Below are 24,871 nucleotides of genomic sequence, written 5' to 3' on the forward strand. Positions count from 1 at the left end.
ACCGCATTAGGCCACCAGATGGCCAAATCTGAGATTCACCAAGTAAACTCTGTTTATTTAAAAAACAAAAATGGTTTTACAGGTGGAGGCCTCTGAATTTTTTTTCCCTACTCATTTTTTCTGACCTTTTTTCACTAGTTTTGCATTTGGATAGGGTCACTGTCACTTCATGAGGCAATACCTGGACCCTTTAGAGGGTGCACAGGCAGCCCAACTCCGCCGGGATGGCACATCTATACGTGTTAGGTTTGCTGTGTCTCCCAGCACAATCTAAAGAACATGCAGGAGATTCCAGGAGACAGACGGTTACTCTAGGAGAGCTGGATAGGGCCATAGAAGGTCCCTAACCCATCAGCAGGACCGGTATCTGTTTCTTTTGTGCACGGAGGTACAGGATGAGCACTGCCAGAGCCCTACAAAATTGCCTCCAGCAGGCCACTGGTGTGAATGTCTCTGACCAAACGAACAGAAACAGACTTCCTGAGGGTGGCTTGAGGGCCCGATGTCCTCTAGTGGGCCCTGTGCTCACTGTCTGGCACCGTGGAGCTCCATTGACATTTGCCATTGAAACCCGGAATTGGCAGGTCCGCCACTGGCGCCCTGTGCATTTCACAGATGAGAGTAGGTTCACCCTGAGCACATGTGACAGACTTGCAAGGGTCTGGAGAAGCCGTGGAGAATGCTATGCTGCCTGTAACATCGTTCAGCATGACCGGTTTGGTGGTGGGTCAGTGATAGTCTGGGGAGTCATATCCAAAATGGAGGGACGCACAGACCTCTACAGGCTAGACAATGGCACCCTGACTGCCATTAGAAATCAGGATGAAATCCTTGGACCCATTGTCAAACCCTACGCTGGTGGAGTGGGTCCTGGGTTCCTCCTGGTGCACGACAATTCCCTGCGTCATGTGGTGAGAGTATGAAGCCAGTTCCTGGAGGATGAAGGAATTGATATAATTGAATGCCCCCCACGCTCGCTTGACCTAAATCCAATAGACCACCTCTGGGACATTATGTTTCGATCCATCCAACGCTGCCAGGTTGCACCTCAGTCTGTTCAGGAGCTCAGGGATGCCCTGGTCCAGATCAGGGATGACAATACCCCAGGACACCATCCGTCATCTCATTAGGAGCATGCCCTGATGTTGTCAGGCATGCATACAAGCACATGGGGACATACTTACAAACTACAGAGTACCATTTTGAGTTGCTACAATTTCAGCAAAATGGACTAGCCTGCTGCATCATTTTTTCACTTTGATTTTTGGGATGTCTTTGAATTCAGCCCTCGTAGGGTGATTATTTTCATTTCCATCAAATGATGTGGCATCCCTTCGTTCCTGACACATTACCCAGTCCATATCAGTATAGATATCCAGCGTGATATTTTTTTCCCTTTGAGATCTGATGTGTTTTCAAAGTGTTACTTTTTTTGAGCAGTGTATATATCATAGTAAATAAACAGAGCTCACTAGTGAATTTTTGCTTTAGCTAGCCAGTAGCCTAAAGTGATATTTTCAAATAATGGCAAACTTTAAACAAAGAAAATAGCAAAGTAACATTTTTTTCCTCCATTTACACAAAATGAATGTACATACACTTTTACTGTTGAATTACTATGCACATTTTTAATAAATACATCCCTATGTTCATCAGAGCCTTCGATCTTGCCATCAACTCATTCTTTTTTGCTTGAAAGGCCTTAAAGGCTAAGTTCACCTTTCTTCTTCTTTTAAAATCCAGCTCCCCTATCCCAATATACCATTAATGTACCTCAGTTGCAGAAAAATACAAGTATTCTTTGATTTTGAGAACAAGGCCTTACCTTAGCCCTTGCTAGATTTCTTAGAAAACTTCAGAAACTCCCTGGTATACAAACAGAGATAGAGAAACCAGTAAGACACAGGAAGGAACTTTCCAGCTGACCTCATTAGCACACCTTCACCAGGGCCGTCTTTACCATAGGGCAAACCGGGGGAACTGCCCAGGGCCCATTCTTTATTGAGGGGCCCAAAGCAGCTGCCGCTTGAACCCGCACATGGATGATGCAGAGCGCACGGAGGCTGCATTCCAGACTCCGAGCAAGCCAGCAGAGAGGGGGCGGGACTGGGAGCTCCACTGATGCTCTGATCCCCGCCCCATGCATCCTGTTTGTTCGATCAGAGCGGCTGTAGGGAGAGCAGTAATCGGAGAGGGAGCCCCGCCCCCAGACCTTTGTATTCCCCTGCCAGTTTAGAGGGGGGCGGGGGTCAGAGCATCAGTGGAGCTCCCAGTCCCGCTCCCTTGCTGTATCCTGTGACTGTCTAGATTAGAAGCGCCAGTGTCGGAACTACCAGGATCGCAGCAGTCGCACTTGCGACTGGGCCCTGGTGTTCCGCCAATGTGGGGGGGCCCTAAGACCCGGCATCTCCCCCTGTAGATTCGGCCGTTAGTTTACTATGCAGTAGGGGCAGAAGGGGGCAATCGGCAGCTCTGCGGTGCCCATGAGCTGTGGGATCTCCCTCCGGCTAGCAGTTAACTTTCCTTTGTATGTACAGTGGAGAGGGGAGGGGCCTCTGTGGTTGCCAGCTGTCTCGATCTTTGGAGCAGAAGATCAGAACACTTGCTCTTACTTCTGCAGAACATCCCCGAGGTGGAGCCGGCTGAGGCATTCATTTTGATTAGGTTGGACTCTGGGAGGGGGTGTGGCCAGCCTCGAAGTTGATGGTGCCCAGTCCATGTTCTAGTGCAGGTACGAGGCTCAAGCTGCATGGAGAGACCCTGTGAGAGACTGCAGCGCATGGTGGAGGATTCCAGGTTGAAAATGTGCAGCAGGTGACGCTTCTCTAAGCAGCAAAATGTGACCATATGGAGACCCTGAGATTCCCTGGATTTCAGTTAAGGGTGGAGGTGTGCACACCTCCACCCTTAACCAAAATCCAGGGAACCTCAGTGTCTCCACCACCAGCCACTGTAAGGTTTTGTAGTCAGTAATCAACATTACAGATTTCATTGATTATTATTGTGACTAGGACTACAAATGGAGATGTTCCTAATATGCATGAAGATGTAAACAATTGCTAAAGTCACCATATATTGGACTGCTTTTTTTATTTATTGTTAATGTAAACGTGGATATTTATTTGGATTTATTATTATAGTTTATTATAAGCTACAATAATAAATCCAAATAAATATCTGTATGTTCACATTACCATGAAAGTAATATAAAAGTACAGTCACAGTATATATGTGCAATTTTTCACATCTTCATGCATGTTATGATAATATCTCAAATAGCATCCTAATGTCCTAGTGACAATAATAATACATGCAGTATAATCGCTAGCCCTGGGCACTCAGAAAATGTACTCCAAATCTCTCATGGGGTGTCCTGGGACCCAAGTGATGTACATGTCACAAAATTTAAACAGTAAACTTTAGATACAAGGAAAGCTTCCCCCAACAAATAAATATGTTAATGGAACGCTTCTTGTAGAACCACACCGAAAATAAATGAATGCCCTGTCCCTAATTAAAGTACATGCCCCGCCTACAATGGCTTTCTGGACATGCAGGAAACCAGGATTTCCCTAAAAAATATTTTTTAAGTGTTGGCAACTATAGGGGCCTCTGACCATGGCAGGTATTGGCTTCAGAATACAAGTCGCTCTCCTTGTACACTGAAGCCAATACCTGCCCAGGTCAGAGGCTCCTACCCCTCTCCACTGTATAGACTCGGGAAGTGAACTGCTAGACAAAGAGAGATCCTGTAGCTTTTGGGCACCACATAGCTGCTGATCGCCCCCTCCACTGCATAGTGAACTGCAGCTGAAGTGAACTGAGATGCAGGGGGAGATGTTCAGGTGAGTGGCTATGGGATGAAAGTTGGGGGTGCACTGGGGGTTGGAGGTCCACGTCAAGTGGGTACAGAGCAGAGATGTGGTTGGCCCCTTTCACATTGACAGACTGATTAGGTCTGCCTGTTTTTTTTTCAAATGGACCCGATCCATCTATCTGTTGCTCTCTGTGGAGCAGCGGATCTTAGCAGACATGTGTCTGCTTGACACCCCCTGCCATTCAATCCAATCCTGTCTGCTATTGATGGGGGTCCATTCTCAAAGGCTTGCTGGGCATGTGGAGGCATACTGGGGGATAAAGAGGATTCTAGGAGGTGTATGGGGGTACGGAGGATGCTGGGAGGTGCAGAGGTGTGTGGTAGGTGCAGCAGGTGTCCGCAGCCTCTGACATCTCCTGTACCATGTCCGCAGCCTCTTACCCCTCTCCTGTACCATGTCCGCAGTCTCTGACCCTCTCCTGTACCATGTCCGCAGCCTCTGACCCCCCTCCTGTACCATGTCCGCAGCCTCTGACCCCCCTCCTGTACCATGTCCGCAGCCTCTGACCCCCCTCCTGTACCATGTCCGCGGTCTCTGACCGTCGCTTGTACCATATCTGCAGTCCCTGACCATCTTCTGTAGTATGTCTGCAGTCTCTGAGGCTCTCCTGTAGTACGTTTACAATCTCTGACCCTCTCCTGTAGTAGGTGTATTAATGTGCCGCTTTACTTGCGCAATTATTTGGGATTGCTCCACTGCTCAGTCAGTGGTAATATTGTGCAATTAGCTGTAGCATTTAATAATCAGTTGACAGTAGTGATCCGCTGTAATCTCTAGCAACCAATCAGTGAGCAGCAGCAGTAACCTTTAGCAACCAATTGGCAAGCAGAAGTAATGTATTGTAACCTCTAGCAACCAGTCTGTGAGCAGTAAGGATAGACTGTAACCTCTGGCAACGAAATGTAATCACTGCATGATCTGCTGCAGTAAACTGATTTTGAGTCTACCTGCTATTTTTATGTATGTCCCAAGAACGGAGGTGGGGGGGGGGGGGGCCCAAGAAAATTTTTGCCCAGGGTCCAATCAATATTATAGACGGCCCTGACCTTCACCCATCAACTAGTTAGGTGAGTTTTCGCTATGTGGAGATGTAAATGGGGCCTGACAACTGAGTGTCTCCATCCACTCCCTCCTATGTACTTGTATAAAGATGGCCATAAACTATACAATCTGAATGTACAAACTCTGTCAAATGTATTTTAGATTTACTGGAACTATGGAATAGGAGGACACACCTGAACAATCCATTTAGTTTGTATCAAATCAGACAGGCCCTGGTACTACATAGCTGATGGGAGATTTAAAGGAGATTGTACAATCAGATTGTGACGGTATCACTGTATCTCACCGCCTTGTAATTCCTTAATCCCCAATAGTTGAAGAATCCCCAATTTGCCAAATAAGAAATCGCTGGTATCGCTGAATAATTCCACACATGAGCCAAAGTTGAATGCTGGAACAAGGCTTTACTGGAAGCAACAACAGGCATTCCAAACTACAATTTATTTTATGCCCTGCTCCCATGCAAGGGAGACACCCACAACAAATACACATTAACCAATAACACAAAGGTTACAATCCACATAAAATCCTCCCCTCTGTCTGTGATGTAATTATGGTACACAATGGTTAACATAATTATCACAGGCAGGAAAAATGCAGTTTACCCACATGCTGTAACTTTAAAAATATACATCCAATCTTTATACAAATACATATTCACAATCAATCCATTCAGGGAAACAACATATTAAAAAATGGCATGAATCAGACCAGGGGTTCAAAAGTTAGTAAAAGTCTCTTTGGCCTGGCTGGACACATGGCTTGTCTGGCCAAAACTGGTTCTACACAGTCTTTTCTCCTGGAGACAATTGAGAAGTGATCCACTTATCTCCCAAGGACAGAGGCAAGACTCCATTAGCCACATGGTAGCAAAAGACAGCAAAATACATGAAACTATATGACTATGCAGCTATTGTATAAAACAGGTACATTGAACATATCCCCATATAGCTTAGATCTGAGCGCACATTATTACTGAATGGCGCTCAGATCACATACGTACAGATTCAACAGCAGGGGAAAAACAAGTGTTTCAACATGGGACCATAATCACATGGTAAGAGGCTGGAAAGTAGTCCTCTCCAGGTATTCGTGGCAAACTCAAAAGAGGGGAATTTGTCAAAGACATATGAATGAATACACAAAATAGTCTTTTAAGCAGGGAGAGGAAACATGCGAACATAGACATAGAAGGGCATCCTTCACACAGATTGTATAGGAAGTGGGTGGAAGGTAGCATTGTAATGAGGGAGATGTGGTCCAGAGTGGAGAGCATTTCCATCACACATCTCTATCACACCCTCTTCTGTAATGCAACAAGGAAGTGAAGGCTTCTTGGAGGTGGCTTACAGGAAGTGAATGCTAAGAGATGATCTTCAGGAAGTTAGATCGAGAAATCTGAAAATGCTTTTAAAAATTCAAATAAACTGATACGATTTTAAACCTTCTGTGGATAAGGTAAGGGAGAGAAAAGCACATTGGGATGGCTGGGCCAGAAATGGCATTGGAAAGTGCTCCTATATATTATGAAAAGTGAAATTCTGCCCGAAAAAAGGTGAACATATCCTTAAAATGTCATCCAAACTTGCTACTTGAATAGAACCCTAGATGTACTAAACAGGTTTCTTTTGTGCCTATAACATGAGCATTTTAATATTTCCTGAATGAAAACCACATTCACAGCTAGAATTTAATGCCTTCAAGAAAAATTCTCCATCCTGCTCCTTCAGATTTTTTCAGCACTACTGTCTTAAACGATCATCAACCTCAATACCCTCAACCTCAATACTCTCAACCTCAATACTCTCAACCTCAATACCCTCAACCTCAATACCCTCAACCTCAATACTCTCAACCGCAATACCCTCAACCTCAATAACCTCAACCTCAACCTCAATAACCTTTAGAAAATTGCAAGAACATTTTGAAAAAAAAACTTTCAAACAAAATTCAACTGGTGTATGGCCAACTTTAGTCTGTTCTTTAGTATGTTTGGCATCTTTTCCCACTCTATACAGTTTTGTTTAGATAGTTCTGGCGCATTTTTTTTTTTTTTTTGGTTTTTATGCACACATGTTAAAATCTGCGTTTTTGGCTATAAAATTACTTAAAATTCCAGAACATTTTATATTTTCTCAAAGCAGAGGCCTTGTAGAATTGAAAGATGGTTGTTACAATTTTTTAGGTCTCACAATATTTGTTTATTTAACTCGGATCATATTTTCAGGAAAAAATACACTAAAATGAAACTTTGTGCAAACAAATGGAATATAACACACATTTTTTGGTAAAATGTAAAAGAAGAAGAGGTTGTGTAGAGTAAATAGATACAAAACATGTCAAATCTTAAAATTGCCTGTACTATCACGAAAAACTATGGTACCCAAAACTCTCCACTGACGATGCTTTAAAACCCTTAACAGGTTATCAGTATAGAGTTGATCATGGCCTTAGAATTGATGCACACTCCAACATTCACAACTCTTTTTGGGAAGGCTGTTCACAGGGTTTGGGAGTTTGTCTGTGGGAATGTTTGACCATTCTTTGAGAATTTGTGAGGTCAGGCACTGATATTGGACGAGAAGGCCTGGCTCGCAGTCTCCACTCTAATTGATCTCAAAGGTGTTCTATCAGGTTGAGGTGCAGGCCAGTCAAGTTCCTCCACCCAAAACTCGCTCATCCATGTCTTTATGGACCGTGCTTTGTGCACTGGTGCGCAGTCATGTTGGAACAGGAAGGGGCCATCCCCAAACTGTTTCCACAAAGTTGGAAACATGAAATTGTCCAAAATATCTTGGTATGCTGATGCCTTAGGGGTTCCCTTCACTGGAACAAAAGGAATAAGCCCAACCCCTGAAAAACAAATCCGCACCATAATCCACCAAATAATTTAGACCAGTGCAACATCCGTGCCTGACCTCACCAATGTGCTTCTGGAAGAATGGTCAAACATTCCTATAGACACACTCCTAAACCTTGTGGACAGCCTTCCTAGAAGAGCTGAAGCTGTTATAGCTGCAAAGGGTGGGTCAACTCAATATTGAACCCGATGGACTAAGACTGGGATGCCATTAAAGTTTACGTGCGTGTAAAGGCAGGCGTCCCAATACTTTTGACAATATAGAGTATTCTCTCTCCCTCTCCCTCTCCCGCCTTTACACACACATGAACTTTAATGGCATCCCAGTCTTAGTCTGTAGGGTTCAATATAGAGTTTTCCAACCCTTTGCAGCTATAACAGCTTCAACTCTTCTGGGAAGGCTGTCCACAAGATTTAGGAGGTGTCTATGGGAATATTTGACCATTCTTCCAGAAGCGCATTTGTGAGGTCAGGCACTGATGTGGACAAGAAGGCCTGGCTCGCAGCCTCCGCTCTAATTTATCCCAAAGGGTTTCTATCTGGTTGATCTCAGGACTCTGTGCAGGCCAGTCAAGTTCCACCACCCCAAACTCGCACATCCATGTCCTTATGGACCTTGCTTTGTACACTGGTCCTGACTGGCCCACTCTTTGCAGCTATAACAGCTTCAACTTTTCTGCATTGCAAATCAGTCCTTTGATCCTAATACTCTTTATTGGATAAGACTAATAGTGCTAAAATTGGAAATCTAATCTAATGTGCATCCCTTAGAATGTCACTATTTTTTTTTTTCCAGGTGTCATCCCTATTGCTCTGTCTCCACTCGCACCCCTACTAGGGATGCTGCTGATTTCTGCTCTCAATTATCTATGACGATAGATCTATTTATGACGATAAGGCGATCAAGGTGAAGGTAAGAAGCAGTATACACCCCTTTTTTTAAGTAACGTAATAAAAGGGGAAAACAACACAAAAATACTGCAGAATCTCCTGTTTATGCCTAAATGACATGTCTTGGCCAACCCTTTAATTTTATTGCTTTTGATCTGTGAGCCTTAATTAGTGGTGATAGAACAAGGGGAAGTTCATAAGAGGGTTTCATGGCAGATATTTTTAAACAAATTTAAATTCTTGACTGAGCCAATAGACTTAAATATTCTCATCATGGGAGATGAGGGGAGAGGGGCTTAGATCCAGTCAGACACTCAAAAATTTTAAAGAGGTTGTAAACCCTCTCTTATAACTTGTACCTATAGGTAAGCCTTTAATAAGGTTTACCTATAGGTACTGTAAATATCTCCTAAACTTGCACCGTTTAGGAGATATTTACTTTTAATGCAGCCGATGACATCACCCGTGCCGTTCCTTTAGAGCCCTGTGCCGTGAACATGGGCTCCAGTGATGTCGTTGCGCCTCCGGCCAGTCAGATGGCTCGAGGAAGCGAACCAGTAAGCAGGATGGCCGAACATGTTGGCTGTCTCTGCTGAGTGGGTGGCACTGTGGGGGCTTCATTCTAAGGTAAGTATTTCATAATGAGCTAGTATGCGATGCATACTAGCTCATTATGCCTTTGTCTTACAGCAGGCATGTCCAATCTGCGGCCCGGAACCGCAGGCAATGCGGCCCACTGCCCCCTGACAATTATTTTTTTTTTTGCTGGGGAGGAAGGAAGTCGAGTTGGGGGCACAGCCACAGTGGCTTCCAACTAACTGTAGGCAGAGGCTGCCTCAGAGGGGACAGAAGGGAGGGCGCTGCCGGATTAAAAGCAAATCAGGGATCTCCTGCTTACCCAGGGGCCGCGGTCATACGAAGCCCCACTTCCTGGACCAGCTCCTATGATAGACGGGGGGGGGGGGGGGGGGGCGGCACGGGAAGGACGTGGCGGCGTTTTATTACTTACAGTATATACCTCAACTATAGTATATATTTTATATGCGGCTCCAGAAAATTTCTCTACACTCAATGTGGCCCAGAGAAGCCTAAAGGTTGGACACCCATGTCTTACAGGGTTTTTTTTTTTTCTTTCTTTTTTTTGGGTTTACAACCTCTTTAGGTAACGTTTATCTTGTTTTTTTTCCAATCACAGGTATGAACTAGTGGTGCCAAAATAAGCTTGGGATGGGCATTGGCATGGGGTAAGGTGGGTGGTGGCTGTTCAGGTGATACGTAAAGTATACGTCAAGGCAAAACTTTTTTTTTTTTTTTTTTGAGAGTTTAGGAGAGGATTAGTACCCCTCTTAGGGTTTTTACTGCTTTCCAGGGCTCTGTTAGAGAAATTTCCCTCCACTTGCTGTCCTGGTCACAATGGTTTCACCTGACAGTTAATGCAAGAAAATCTGAAACAAGGAGTAAGACAGCAATACAATGGTGATTGGGGTATTTATCCATGAATAATAATAATAATAATATTCTGAATATATATTATTTCAGTTATTATGGTCAATAATAAACACTACATATTATGTACTTCACCCATCATGTAGCACTTTATGCTCATTTCCAGGATATATTTATCTTCTTTCCTAGAAAAAGAGCCTGCTTTTTTACACAGATCAAAACCTCAAGCCAAAATCCACACATAAAACAAAATGACTCAAAGCAGTACATCTTCCCTCTCTCTTCAATATCCTTATTTAGTTTCAATTAGAGAAAGGCAGCATAAAAGGAAACAGCTTCTGCTGTGCTCTCTTTTTAGAAAGCCTGTAATGCTCTTTGAATACAGCGTCATGGGTTCACCTGTAATAAATGTGTGTTTGTAATACAAAGTATATATGTAAGAAATCACTATAAATGTTTGCTTACCTATACACTAGCGGCTGATGTCACCTACAAAGTAGTTCCTTTGTGAAGCATTGAACTTTTCTTGATGACTGTGCCACTGCCAAAAGAATTCTTGGAATTTGTTTTCTGGAACTCTGCACAGTATCTTTGTCGCAGCGCACAGAATGTCATCAAATCTGTGTTGTTTGAAGACATATTTCAACTTTGGAAAAATAAAAAAAAAAGTCACAGGGTGCCAAGTCAGGGGAATAAGTTGGTTGGTTAGGTTTCGGAATAGAATTCTGGGCAAGAAACTTGCGAATACTTAATACATCACGTGTAGGATCGTTGTCGTGGTGGAGAATCCACTTGTCAGGCCAGAGTTTGTCTTTTCCTACAGTTTCTCTGTCCACATTTGCATCCATCCTTTACATTTTTGGCTGTCCACTTCTTGTGTCCTTGTGGACATCTTCCCACCCCTCCTTAACCACTTTTGGACTGGAAGGATTTGCCCCTTAATGACCAGGTCATTTTTTGCGATTCGGCACTGTGTTATTTTAATGGACAATTGCACGGTCGTGCGACGCTGTACCCAAATAAAATTGATGTCCTTTTTTCCCACAAATAGAGCTTTCTTTTGGTGGTATTTGATCACCTGTGCGATTTTTATTTTTTGGCTAAAAAAACAAAAAAAAGAATGACAATTCTTTAAAAAAAAAACTATATTTTTCACTTTCTGCTATATAAAATTCCCCAAAAAAAAAAATCAAAAATCAAATTTTTTTAACATTTTAGGCCAATTTGTTTCCTGCTACATATTTTTCAGTAAAAAAAAAAAAAAAAATCGCAATAAGTGTATTTCGATTGTTTTGCGCAAAATTCATCACGTTTACTAACTATGAGAAAGATTTATGTCATTTTTTTTTAGCAGGACTGCAACATTATGGCGGACAGTTCGGACCCCTAACTGACATTTTTGACACTTTTGGGGGGGGGGGGGGGACCAGTGACATTACTGCAGTAATCAGTGCTAAAAATATGCACTGTTACTGTAATAAAGACACTGGCAGGGAAGGGGTTAATACTGTGGGTGATCAAGGGGTTAAATGTGAACCTAGGGGAGATTCTAACTGTATGGGGCGGGGCTTGTGAAATGATAACAGAGACCTGTGATTCTATATAGAAGGATCACAGGCACTCTGTGATCATTTCAGAGAGAAGAACAGTCAGCTGTGTTTACAACAGCTGATGGTTCTTCTCTCTCAGCGGGGAGCGATCGCGGGTGTCAGATGGCAATCGGAGCCGTCTGACCCGTGCATCGGCTTCCCCGCTGCCGAGTGGAGGCAAGAGCACGTTCCCGTCGCCGCGCGCTCGCCCCCTAGCTGCAGGCGTGCGACCGACATAGCCTTACGTCAGTTCGTGCAGGAGGGGCTGCCTGCTGCAGTATATCTGCGGCGGGCGGTCAGGAAGCGGTTAAAGAGTAACTCCACTATTGTGGGGAAAAATATTGTAATTTAATTTTATTAAAAACTACCTTTTCTTTTCAATCTGTAGCCACTGTAATTTTCTGAAAATGAAAATGCAATATGGCTACCTGGAGCTGTTCTGTACACAAAATGTATACTGACCACACCCAGAAACATCATTTCCTGCTTGTGTGATTGGCTCACTGATTTTCCCAGAAGTCTGCCTAAGATACAAGTCAGATTTCAGGCATCCCCTGGAACAAAAATGTTCTTTTTGGTGACATACTCTTAATATGAAGACATCCAAAGGGATGCAGGCCCAGCAGTTGTCCTCATTAGTGCTCTGCAGGTGCCACAGCTGATTGATAATTATGAAACCACTCCCATTAGATGTATTTTCCCACAGGGGTCCTGAGAAACACAGAGGGATTTCTTTAGAATAACAAAAGATAGGAATCTGCAACAAAGGTTGTTATAATTATTGTAATGTACAGAGATCACCCAGAGGGGAATGTTTTTTTCTCAACAAAAGTGGAGTTAAGGCCCGTACACACGTACCGATTGTCGGCCGAAAATGTTCGGCCGAACGATCGGCCGATTTTCGGCTTGTTAGTATGATGCTTCTGACAGCCGACAGCGCACTTTCGGCCGAAAAGAATCTGTCGTGCAGGCATTAAAATTTTTGTTGGTCAACACCAGAACGGCCGATTGTTCGCCAGTCAGTACAGAATTCGGCCGACAGACAGCAGATTAGCACGACTGGGCATGCTCAGAAAAGAAAAAACACACGGAAAGTTAACCATCACATGACATCACTTCTGCAGTCAGCTGTTGTTGGCTGACAAAATTCGTGTGCAGTCTTTTGCATTTTTTAACAGACACGACAGCCCTCGGACAAAAGACGGACGATCGTTCGGCCGACGATCGGTACGTGTGTACGGGACTTTAGGCTTTAAACTGCCTATGCCATTCAAAAACACTTGATTTCTTCATGGAATGTTCACCATAAGCCTGTTGTAACAGAGCTAAAGTTTCACTCGTACTTTTACAATTTTTACACAAAATCCTTTGTATATCAATATATCAGTTTAAAAGCTTATAAGCATTAAAAAATTATCCAAACCATTGTAACATATATGTAATTTTTAAAATTAGGAAAATTCTCCCTACTTTCAATCCATTTGATAGATGTAGATATGACAAGAAGTAAGAAGAACTCTCCCCAACCCCGACAGCAATAAAAACAATTGGAGGAGGAAGGCATAGAACCTGGTCAGGAAGCTATTTTAACTCGAGTACAAGAAAATTTGTAAAATTACAGTCACATGGCTGAAAATAATGTGCCTTGGGCTGAGCTTTGTGAATTGAGTCCCTAGTTATTAAAAAAAGAAACTACAGTTAAGCTTTAAACTAATTATTTTTTTATTTAAATCACACACGTATAGGATAACAAATGGCATGTAACAAAAATAGAACAAAAGAGATTATCAACTGCTCATCCCCAAAAACCATGAATTATGGAGAAGGAAGAATGCCCCCTTGGGACCTCTAACGCAGTTAGAGTATGACACATATTTATTGGCATGACAAGATTATATAATTTTTATTGTACAACAAATTCCTTAAAAGACATTATATAAATTTTAAAAATCATAATGATAATCATGAAAGATACATATAACAGCCCCTGGGGCTGTTAAATGTATATTTCATGATTATCATTATGTTTTTGGATGGATGAATGATTCCAATATGGGAGATGTGTATGGTTTTGCCAGAGCTATGAGATCGATTTTCAACATTTATATGATGTTTTTTAAGAAATTTTTTGTACAATAAAAAGTATATATTCTTTTTTATACCAATAAATATAGGTCTTACTCTAACTGCCCCAAGGGGGGATTCTTCCTTCTCCTTAACGTTAAACATTTATATTAGATAAATAATGAAAAGAAGCCCCGGTTTCCTACAATAGTGGACTATAGCGGCCACAGAAAGGAGACATAATAGATAAAATCTTAAGTTTTATTATACAAAGGTTAAAAAATTAGAAGATAAAACTTATCTGACCCCAAAACACGGAGAGAAACAAGTATACTCAAATTGGAAAATACAAATTCTAAGTGCCGGTTCACACTACCGCGGCACGACTTCGGGGGCGACCTGTGAAGTCCCGTGCACCGCGGCTTCGGCATGACTTGCACGGACTTCATATAATGAATGTCAATGCGAGTTGCTCCGATGTCGCCCCGAAGTAGTACAGGAACTATTTTCTAAGTCGGAGCGTCTCAAGTGACTCCCATTAGAACGGTTCCCGTAGCACAGAATGGACCGCGACTTGTCAGGCTGACCAGTCGCCTGACAAGTCGCGGTAGTGTGAATGGGCACTAAAACTAGTGTGTTTGGTTGAAAGTATCAATGCAATCCATAAAATGATTGTGATGTGATGTTGTCTGTGTGGTCAACGCTTCGCCAACCATTTGGCTTCCTCAGGACCCAGACATAGAGTGGATTGTTGGATTGCCTAGAACAACATTATATTAGTACCAGATATACATATAACAATATAATATATATCATTCAGCCAAATTAAACATGTTTTTTTCAATGCTTTTCTAGTTTTTCTCCTGACTTGGGTTCTCTGTAACTAAAACCTAGTATATCTTATGCTAAACCCAAGTCCCATTTATATTAAAAATCGTATTTATTGAAAAGTTTTATTTATTTATTTGCAGAAAAACTGGAACCTTTTACTTTGCATAAGCTGAAGACTTCCAACTAAGATCAAAAGACCAAATTACGAAATTACACATCTACTTCGTCTAAGATATTCATTGGCCAAGTACGTCAAGGGACACTAATATTAATTATATTTATGTTGCATAAACTGTAAGAAATCACTTGGGGACATGGAAATATCAATATTAATTTATTCCAACACATGGACAAGACACTACAGGATGGACACTGAATATGGCACCCGCAACTATCCACTTCGCCCCGTCTTATGTCTTCAAGTATGGAAGAACTTTAAAGCACTTAAAAACATTGAAAACAGGAGAGCTCCAAGTCCAAAAGAGGATTATTCTTTGGTATTGTATAATTTATAAAGATGACTTAACACTATATTACTGTAAAATAAATATGTTAAATATGTTAAAATAAAATGTTCTTTACGTGTTTTGTCTTACTTTCTTTCAATCATTACCATGTAGTGGAAGAGGACAGGAAAAAACACAGAGTTTGTGAGGGTGATATGTCCAAGATGGTTTGCATGGAGTAAAAGGAGAAGATCACCAATCCATACTGAAGGGTTCAGATATACATTAGAGTTGAGCAAGAGTTGATAACCAATGGGTTTTTGGGGTAGTCAGAGATCCTCCTTCATGAAGGCTTAGATTCATTGTATAATGAGAAATCTAGATGGGTGGTTAATCCTGGATTTTCTTTGTAAACTGTAGTTATAAGCTTGTTCAATTAAAGAGGTACTAAACATTCTCTTTTTTTTAAATCTTTGAATGCTACGGGTGTGATAGACGTCTCCCACTACTTAACATGTATGGTATATGGGTACAAATGCTTACCTTGTCCCTATTCATCGGTGCCGGTTCCCAGTCTCCAGTTCCCTTAGTGCATCTTCTCCAATCTTCTCCAAGCACAGGTGGAAGGGAACAGCACTGGTGCCAACAGACAATCAGCTTTGAGGAGAGACTATCATACAGTACATGGGCTGTGTGTTTGAATGGACGCACATCCATTCAGCAATAGTCCTGGTTCAGAGCTCATGCAACGGTATCTCCATAGAACCCTTTACTGGATATTTCCACCAGCACTTTGTGGCCTGGCTGAAGCAGCAGGAAAGAAGAACTTTAAAAGGAAGCACGTCAGGTAATTTTTTACCTAAGCAGTAAAAATCTCCATTAACCACTTGCCGACTGCCTAACGACGATTTACGTTGGCAGTCAGCCCCTCACAGGCAAAGCGACGTAGGTCTACATCGCTAGCCTGTGAGGGTCTAGGGAGGGAGCGCACGCCGCCGGAGGCACGCTCCCGCTCGGTCACAGACCCCCCCGCGTGAGTGACCGGCGGACCCGATGTCCGCCGGTCACTCGTGATCGTCTGTTACAGCGGGAGAAAGGCAGGCGGCTAATGTAAACAAAGCCGCCTGTCAGTCTCCCCTGTGTAACAGCACAGGTCATACGGTCCTGCTATGTAGGACCGTTGATCTGTGCTGTTACACACACAGCCACATCCAATCACAGTAAGAATCACGCCCCTAGGGACACACTTAACCCCTCCCTCTCAAATAAAGTTAACCCCTTCACTGCCAGTGTCATTTTTACAGTAACAGTGCATATGTATAGCACTGATTACTGTAGTAATGTCACTGGTATCCCCAAAAGTGTCAAAAATGTCAGTCAGGGGTCCGATCTGTCCGCTGCAATGTCGCAGTCCCGCAAAAAACCTCGCAGATTGCCGCCATTACTCGTTAAAAAAAAAAAACAATAAAAAATTACAAAAATCTTAGTTAGTAAACGCAATAACTTTTGCACAAACCAATCAAAATACGCTTTTTGCAATTTTTTTTACCAAACATATGTAGCAGAAAACAAATTGGCCAAAAATGTTAATTTTTTTTTTTTTTTTGGGGGGGGGGGGGGCGGAAATTTCATATAAAAAAATTTGAAAAATATTGTTATTTTTGCAAAATTGTCGCTCTTTTTTTGTTTATAGCGCATGATCAAAAAATCGCACAGGTGATCAAATACCGCCAAAAGAAAGCTCTGTTTGTGCGAAAAAAAGGACGTTAAATTAATTTGGGTCCAGCGTCGCACGGCCGCGCAATTGTCCATTAAAGTCACGCAGTGTCGAATCGCAAAATTGGCCCTGGTCAGGAAGGGGTTAAAATCTTCCGGGTCTTAAGTGGTTAAAAAAATTATTTTATAGATGGGGGTCTCAAAACTTTGGCCAGGGGGCCAGATGCAGCCCCTTGCTTGACTTTATCTGGCCCGTTTGGCACTATTGATCACACTGATATGAGACCCTATTCTGCCCACTGTCATCAACAATGGGTCATAATTCCAGCCACTGACACCAACAATAAGGGGGCACTATTCCTCCCCCAAATACCAAAGATGGTGCAATGTATATTCCCACTGATGCCACAAAAACATTTATATTCTGGCTAGCCACAGCCCCCCCCCCCCCCCCTAAAATCTATAGGACATTAAATTGGACCTTTATTTAGAAAGTTTGGAGACCCCTGCTATAGCATCCTCAAGTTGGTCCTCTCAGGTTGGCTGCCAGACAACTTTGCTGAATTAGCTTCTAACTACAGTTTATGAAGAAATAATACCCGGGACTACCCACTCATCTAGGTTCTGCACTGCACAATAAATAAATAAAAAATAAAATAAAAAAAGCCCCCAAAATGCATTGGCGGTGAGATCTTGATGGCCCCTTTTATTACCGTGACAAAGATTCACATCTGGACCAGTCCTAACAACTTGGCTTCCTCATCCTTGTACTACATACAAGCTGACATTCCCAGGTACCCCATTGGGACTTCACCTGGCTATCAAAAGCCGCCACACTATAGCAATGCTTTGTTTTATTTTAAAGGGCCACCAAGCCTAACCACCCTTATTCCAGTTCCAAGATGGCAGCTCCTCTTTCTTTGCATGGAAAGTAGATAAATGTGATAAACTTATAACAACAAATTGTGTTAAACCAATACTCAGTTTTTCATTAAAATCCTCTTTTTTTCTGACACTGAGATAATTCCATTAAAACGTGCATGGAGTAAAAATAAAGATGTAGCCAATGGCAGCCTATTAGATGTTTACTTTTTAAATCAATCATCAGTATGAAGCACTATAGGGCAATCAGTGGGAGGAACATATTCATAAATAAGACCAGTTGAATTGCTTGCACGGGGTACTATTAGGGGCAGTTGAAGATTCTATGGCAGCTGTTCTCAAGCAGGGATCCTCCCAGGGGTGGCTGGGGATTCCTTGAGCTGTGGCTAACTGACCTCCCATCTGATAGTACCTGCATAGTTTTAGCTCTATCACCACTTGGCAGAGCCAGTGACATGACTACAGACTGTAAGGTGGAATTTCTTAACACTTACCATCACCAATGTAAGGGGCAGTTCCCTAATGACCCCCAATAGACTAATCTTATCAGGGGTTCCCTGAGACCTGAAAACTATTTCAAGGGTTCCTCTTGGGTAAAAAGTTGGAGAAAGGCTGTTCTACAGTATCAGGAGAATGCCTTTTCTGGGAGAGTTGTGTTTTAAAGAATAGTCTGTAATGGCGCTTTTCCACTGCATGGAACCGTACCGGTTCGGCACCCTTTTGTGCTTTTCCACTGCTGGTACCGCATGGTATAGGGTCGGAACGGTTCGGTACAGTACGGTATAGGTTTGCTTTTCCACTGCATGGAACCGAACGGTACGGTACGGTACGGCCCTGAAAAAACAGTACCTACTCGATTGTGGTTCCAACAGGTACCAAACTGGTACCATATCCCACAATCCTTTGCATGCAGTCACTACTAGCCACTGATTGGTCAGATAATCCCACCCACCCCGTTGTTATCCCACCCACTTAACTTTAGTACTGCTTTAGTGGAAAAGCAAACCTATACCGTACCGTACCGAACCGTTCCGACCCTATACCATGCGGTACCAGCAGTGGAAAAGCAAACCAGGCCAAGCAGGGCCAAGTAGAGCCGAGCCGGTACTAGCCGGTACTTGCAGTGGAAAAGTGCCATTAGTTGTAATGGAACTGTTGCAGGGTATCCAGACCTTGATTAACCACTTTACCACCGGAGGATTTTCCTGCTTTACGTCCAGGCCACTTTTTGCAACTTGGCACTGCGCGACTTTAACTGACAATTGCGCGGTCATGCAACGCCGCACCCAAACTAAATTTACATCCTTTTTTTCTCACAAACAGAGCTTTCTTTTGGTGGTATTTGATCACCTCTGCCCTTTTCATTTTTTGCGATATTATTAAAAAAAAAGAGCGAAAATTTAGAAAAAATAACAATATTTTTCTACTTTGACAGTTAAAAAATATCCAATATATTCAATTTTTGTCATATATTTAGCTACATGTCTTTGACAAAAAAATCCTCAATGAGTGTATTTTTAACCGCTTTAAAACCAGAAGACTTTACCCTATTCCTGACCAGGCCCTATTTTGCGATTCGGCACTGCGTTACTTTAACGGACAATTACGCGGTGATGCGACGCTGTACCCAAATTAAATGTATGTCCTTTTTTTTCCCCCACAAATAGTGCTTTCTTTTGGTGGTATTTGATCACCTGTGCGATTTTTACTTTTTGCTCTATAAACAAAAAAAGAGCGACAATTTTGAAAAAATATCAATATTTTTCACATTTTTTTATATGAAATTCCCCCCAAAAAACATTTAAAAATCTAATTTTTTTAACATTGTAGGGCAATTTTTTTTCTGCTACATATTTTTGGTAAAAAAAAATTGCAATAAGCGTATTTTGATTGGTTTACGCAAAAGTTATCGCAGCTACTGACTACGGGAAATTTATGTCATTTTTATTGTTTTTTTTTTAACTATTAATGATGGCGATCTGTCGGTAATCTGCGATTTTTTTTTGTGGGACTGCGACATTGCGGCGGACAGATCGGACCCTAAACTGAAATTTTTGACACTTTTGGGGGTTCCAGCGACACTACTACAGTAATCAGTGCTAAAAATATGCACTGTTACTGTAATAATGACACTGGCAGGGAAGGGGTTAAATTTATTGGTGATCAAGGGGTTAACTGTATGCCTGGTGCTTACTGACGTGTGTGGGGGGAGGGATTGAGTGACACAGACACAGATCGCAGGTTCAGCTATGCTGAATCCTGTAATCTGTCACTGTCTGTCACAGAGGAGATCCGCCCGCTTTGTTTACACAAATGGGCGGATTTCCTCACTCGATCCCTGACGATCGGGGAAGAGCGGCGGTGATCACCGCCTCTCCTCCCCTGGCCCGACTCCCGCTGTGACTGAATACAGCAGGAGCGAGCCTCCGGGGGCGCGCGTGCGCTGCCCACAAGGCGAGGAGTCCAGCGACATAAGTCTACGTCGCTGGACGATAACGAGCCAATTTGCCGCAGTACAGTCCCATGTGAGCGGTCGGCAAGTGGTTAAATGATCATTCACCTAAAACTGATAGATCAATTTTTGAAAGATGGTGGCAAACTGAAATTTCAATTAGATTATTTTAGATATTCCAGTGGTGCTGTCTACCAGAGTCACCTGCTCTTCTATCCCTGCCGTAGCTTCTATGTCTTTCTACTGCAAGCTATACTTTATATTATACCTTAACTAAAAATAAAGAGAAGAAGATACCCAGAGGTCAAGGCAAGTGGGTACCAAAATCAAAACTGTCAAAAAAGTGAAAAAATGTAAATGCAGCAATCACCTTTATTAAAAAATGGGTGCTGCAGTTATATCATAATCATGGAGTAATTAAAGTGTTACTAAACCCACAACAGTAAAATCAGTCTGTATATACAGTAAAGCATGCTAAGCATCTAAGGGGTTGATCCTCTGCATTGTGAAAAAAGACAGATCCCGTCTCCTCTGATCTTCCCCTTCTTCGAGAGTCCCCAATCTATCTGCTAATACAGGGGTCTTCAAACTATGGCCCTCCAGTTATTCAGGAACTAGAATTCCCATCATGCCTAGTCATGTCTGTGAATGTCAGAGTTTTACAATGCCTCATGGGACGTGTAGTTCCGCAACAGCTGGAGGGCCGTAGTTTGAGGATCCGTGTGCTAATAGAACAGAGCCTTGGGGGCAAGCTGCACATGCTCAGTTTGGGGTGTATTGCTAGAGAGTTTTTATTTTTCTTGGAAGGGTGAATGCGATCAGCACAGGGCCAATCAGCACTGTCCAGACTGAGAGTCAGGGGTCCTGCAGCCTCATAGGGCAATCAGGGGAGAATGAAAACTCCTCCTACAAGCTTTAACTAGACACTGATAGAAGTCACAAGACTGCTCTAACTCCTGATGAGAAAAGGTATTTAGCAGTTTATATTTACTAAAATAATTGCATTTCCATGTTCTGTGTACTGTGGGAGACCAGATATAGTGACTGCAGGGTGTTGGGCATAGTAACACTTTAAGATACAGTGGTGCCCCACGAGCATACCTTTAGAACAGTCAGACTTCAATCTGCTAATTACAAAGAATGTCATGTCCTTATGTAAAAGGTGGCCTCAGAATTCGAGGGCCATTATTATTATAATATTATTATTACTACAGAAATTGTCATTGTTCTGTAGGCACCATCATGCTGTATATCCTGAATATCTACATTGGCTTCTCTGTCCAAGAGGAAGATTTAAAACCAACAGCCTCAATGAGGGGGATACAATTAGGCATACCAGTTCTGTAATGTGATCTGACTTGGAGTGAAACGGAATAATGATGTTTTCCTACCTTCACCAGATGCACTCTTTAAAACTAACTTTACATGCACATGACAGAGTCTATATGGTGTTTTATATCTTAACCACTTGCCGACTGCCTAACGCCGATCTACGTCGGCGGTCAGCCCCTCACAGGCAAAGTGACGTAGGTCTACGTCGCTAGCCTGTTAGGGTTTAGGGAGCGAGCGCGCGCCGCCGGAGGCGCGCTCCCGCTCCCGCGCGGTCACGCACCCCCCCGCGCGTGTGACCGGCGGACCCGATGTCCGCCGGTCACTTTGCGATCGTCGGGGGAGAGGGAGAAAGGCAGGCAGCTTGTGTAAACAAGCTGCCTGTCATTCTCCCCTGTGTATGAAGGATGATCATACGGATCTACTATGTAGAACCGTTGATCACTGTTCATACATCTGAAGCCACAGCCAATCACAGTAGAAAGCACGCCCCTAGTGACACACATAGCCCCGTCCTTTCAAAAAAAGTTAACCCCTTCACTGTCAGTGTATTTTTACAGTAACAGTGCATATGTATAGCACTGATTACTGTAGAAATGTCACTGGTAACCCCAAAAGTGTCAAAAATGTCAGTCAAGGGTCCGATCTGTCCACCGCAAGGTCGCAGTACCGCAAAAAAAATCGAAGATCGCCGCCATTACGCGTTAAAAAAAAAAACAACAAAAATGACAAAAATCTTTCCCTTTGTTAGTAAATGCGATAACTTTTGCGCAAACCAATCAAAATACGCTTTTTGCGATTTTTTTTACCAAACATATGTAGCATAAAACAAATTGGCCAAAAATGTTAAAAAATTTTGATTTTTACATTTTTTTGGGGGGAATTTCATATAAAAAAATGTGAAAAATATTGCTATTATTGCAAAATTTACGCTCTTTTTTTGTTTATAGCGCATGATCAAAAAATCGCACAGGTGATCAAATACCACCAAAAGAAAGCTCTGTTTGTGGGGAAAAAAGGACGTCAAATTCGTTTAGATACAGCATCGTACGACCGCGCAATTGTCCGTTAAAGTCACGCAGTGCCGAATCGCAAAAATACCCCCTGGTCAGGAAGGGGGTAAAATCTTCTGGGGCTTAAGTGGTTAATTTATGCTTCTCTTCATTCTAACAACTAAGCAAAAAAAAAAAAATGCATAAATGATCTAGAGCAGCTTTTCTCAACTGCTTAACCCCAGGGGAACGCAGCGGGCAGGTGGCTCTGATTGCCGCCTGATACCCACGATCGCTCCCCGCAGAGAGAGAAGGAGTAAACACAGCTGACCGTTCTTCTCCCTGGAATGATCACAGAGCTCATGTGATCCTTCTATATAGGATAACATGTCTCTATGGTCATTTCAGAAGCCACGCCCCCCCCCCACAGTTAGAATCACTCCCCTAGGCTCACATTTAACCCCTTCCCTGCCAGTGTCATTATTACAGTGACAGTGCATATTTTTAGCACTGATTGCTGTAGTAATGTCACTGGTCCCCCCAAAAGTGTCAAAAATGTCAGTTAGGTGTCCGATCTGTCCACCGCAATTTCGCAGTCCCGCTATAAATCGCAGATCACCGCCATTACTAGTAAAAAAAACAAAAACAATAAAAATGACATAAATCTTTCCCGTAGTTAGTGAACACGATAACTTTTGTGCAAACCAATCAACATACACTTATTGCGATTTTTTTTTTTACCAAAAGTATTTAGCAGAAAACAAATTGGCCTAAAATGTGAAAACATTTTGATTTTTTCATTTTTTTTTTCTTTTTTTTAGAAAGTTATATAGCAGAAAGTAAAAAATAAATGTTTTTTTTTTTTTTTTTTCAGAATTGTCACTCTTTTTTTTGTTTATAGAGCAAAAAATAAAAATCGCACAGGTGATCAAATACCACCAAAACAAAGCTCTGTTTGTGGGAAAAAAAGGACATCATTTTTTTTAGGTACAGCATTGCATGACCGCGCAATTATCCATTAAAATAAAGCTATGTTAAAGAACGCAGTGCCGAATCGCAAAAATGGCCTGGTCATTAAGGGGGCTAATCCTTTCCGTTCCAGAAGTGGTTAAACAAACTTATTGCGGGTCAGGGAGAAAATACAATGATGGCCAGTTTGAAGAATTTCCCACTTTATAGCTGTGGTCAGAATGGTCATCCTTACAGACAGCTAAGAAGATCATTGGTGTTGTGTAGCAGGCTGGCCCTAGAACTATGCAGGCACCATAAGATGAGAGGTCAATCAGCCATAAATCAAGAAACCTCACCAACCCCTGGATGAACCTTTGATGAGAATATATAATCTAGAAGAGTGGCTCAAAGCAGCATTAAACCCAAAATCAAAAATGTATATTGCAGGTTTCCAATCAATAGATGTAACAGCTGCATTAGTTTTCTTTTTTAGTCTTTTTTAGTCTTTCCCCCCTCTGTTTTCACCAGGTGATCTGGCCAGTAACACACCTCCTGTATTAGAGTGCCTACACTCTGGATGAAGGAGCACAGGGACAGCAGATTGTCAGTCTATAAAATGTAACCACTTGCCGCCCACCCACTGTCAAATGACAGCAGAGCGGTGTGGCTCTTGTTCTGGGACGACGTCATATGACGGCACCCCAGAACGACTGCTCTTGAGCGCCCCCGGGGAGTACCCAGGGTGCTCTTTACCAAGATCAGGGTCGCGCTGTGTCCTAGGAACATGGCACGACCCTGATCTTGGTAAAGAGTCAATGACGTGGCACTTTACCCATGTGATCGGCTGTGGCTTATCACAGCCGGTCACATGTAAATGAGGAAGTGCCATTTATCGGCGCTCCTCGCCTCACACTGTCAGAGTGTGTGGCGAAGAGAGAATCAGCGGCTCCTCCTTGAGGGGTGACCAGGACAGGTAATCCTGTAAAGCGCCAGTAGTGCCCATTAGTGCACCTCAAGCTGACAGTAAAGCCCCAGCAGTGCCCATCAGTCATACCAATCAGTGCACATCAGTGACCCAATCAGTGCCCATCAGTGACCCCAATCAGTGCCCATCAGTGACACCAATCAGTGCACATCAGTGACCCCAATCAGTGCACATCAGTGACCCCGATCAGTGCCCATCAGTGACCCAATCAGTACCCATTAGTGATGCCAGTCAGTACCTGCTCATCTTTGCTACCTATTAGTGCCACCCACCAGTGCCGCCCATCAGTGCCGCCTATCAGTGCCTGCCAGTACCGCCTATCAGTGCCACCTCTCAGTGCCCATCAGTGCAGCATATTAGTGTCTCCTCATCAGTGCCACCTAACCAGTGGCCTTCAGTGCAGCCTCATCACTGCCACCTCATCAATGCCCATCATTGCCGCCTCATCAGCGCACATCAGATCAGTGAAGGAGAAAAATTACTTATTTACAAAATTT

At 42.8% G+C, this 24,871-nt stretch overlaps 1 protein-coding gene across 1 annotated transcript in view; it reads left to right on the forward strand.

The window, feature by feature from the left end:
- LOC309568697 (uncharacterized protein) overlaps positions 1-8,679 on the forward strand; it is a 91,413-nt gene extending 82,734 nt beyond the window's left edge. Inside the window, exon 4 of the mRNA XM_082274440.1 lies at positions 8,597-8,679. Within this exon, the coding sequence (XP_082130566.1) occupies positions 8,597-8,673 (77 nt within the window). The 3' untranslated portion in view covers positions 8,674-8,679. The remainder of the gene's footprint in view (positions 1-8,596) is intronic.
- The last annotated feature ends 16,192 nt before the right edge of the window (positions 8,680-24,871 follow it).

This window comes from Pelophylax lessonae (assembly GCF_965119305.1).
Source record: "Pelophylax lessonae genome assembly, chromosome: 12".
NCBI lineage: Eukaryota > Metazoa > Chordata > Amphibia > Anura > Ranidae > Pelophylax > Pelophylax lessonae.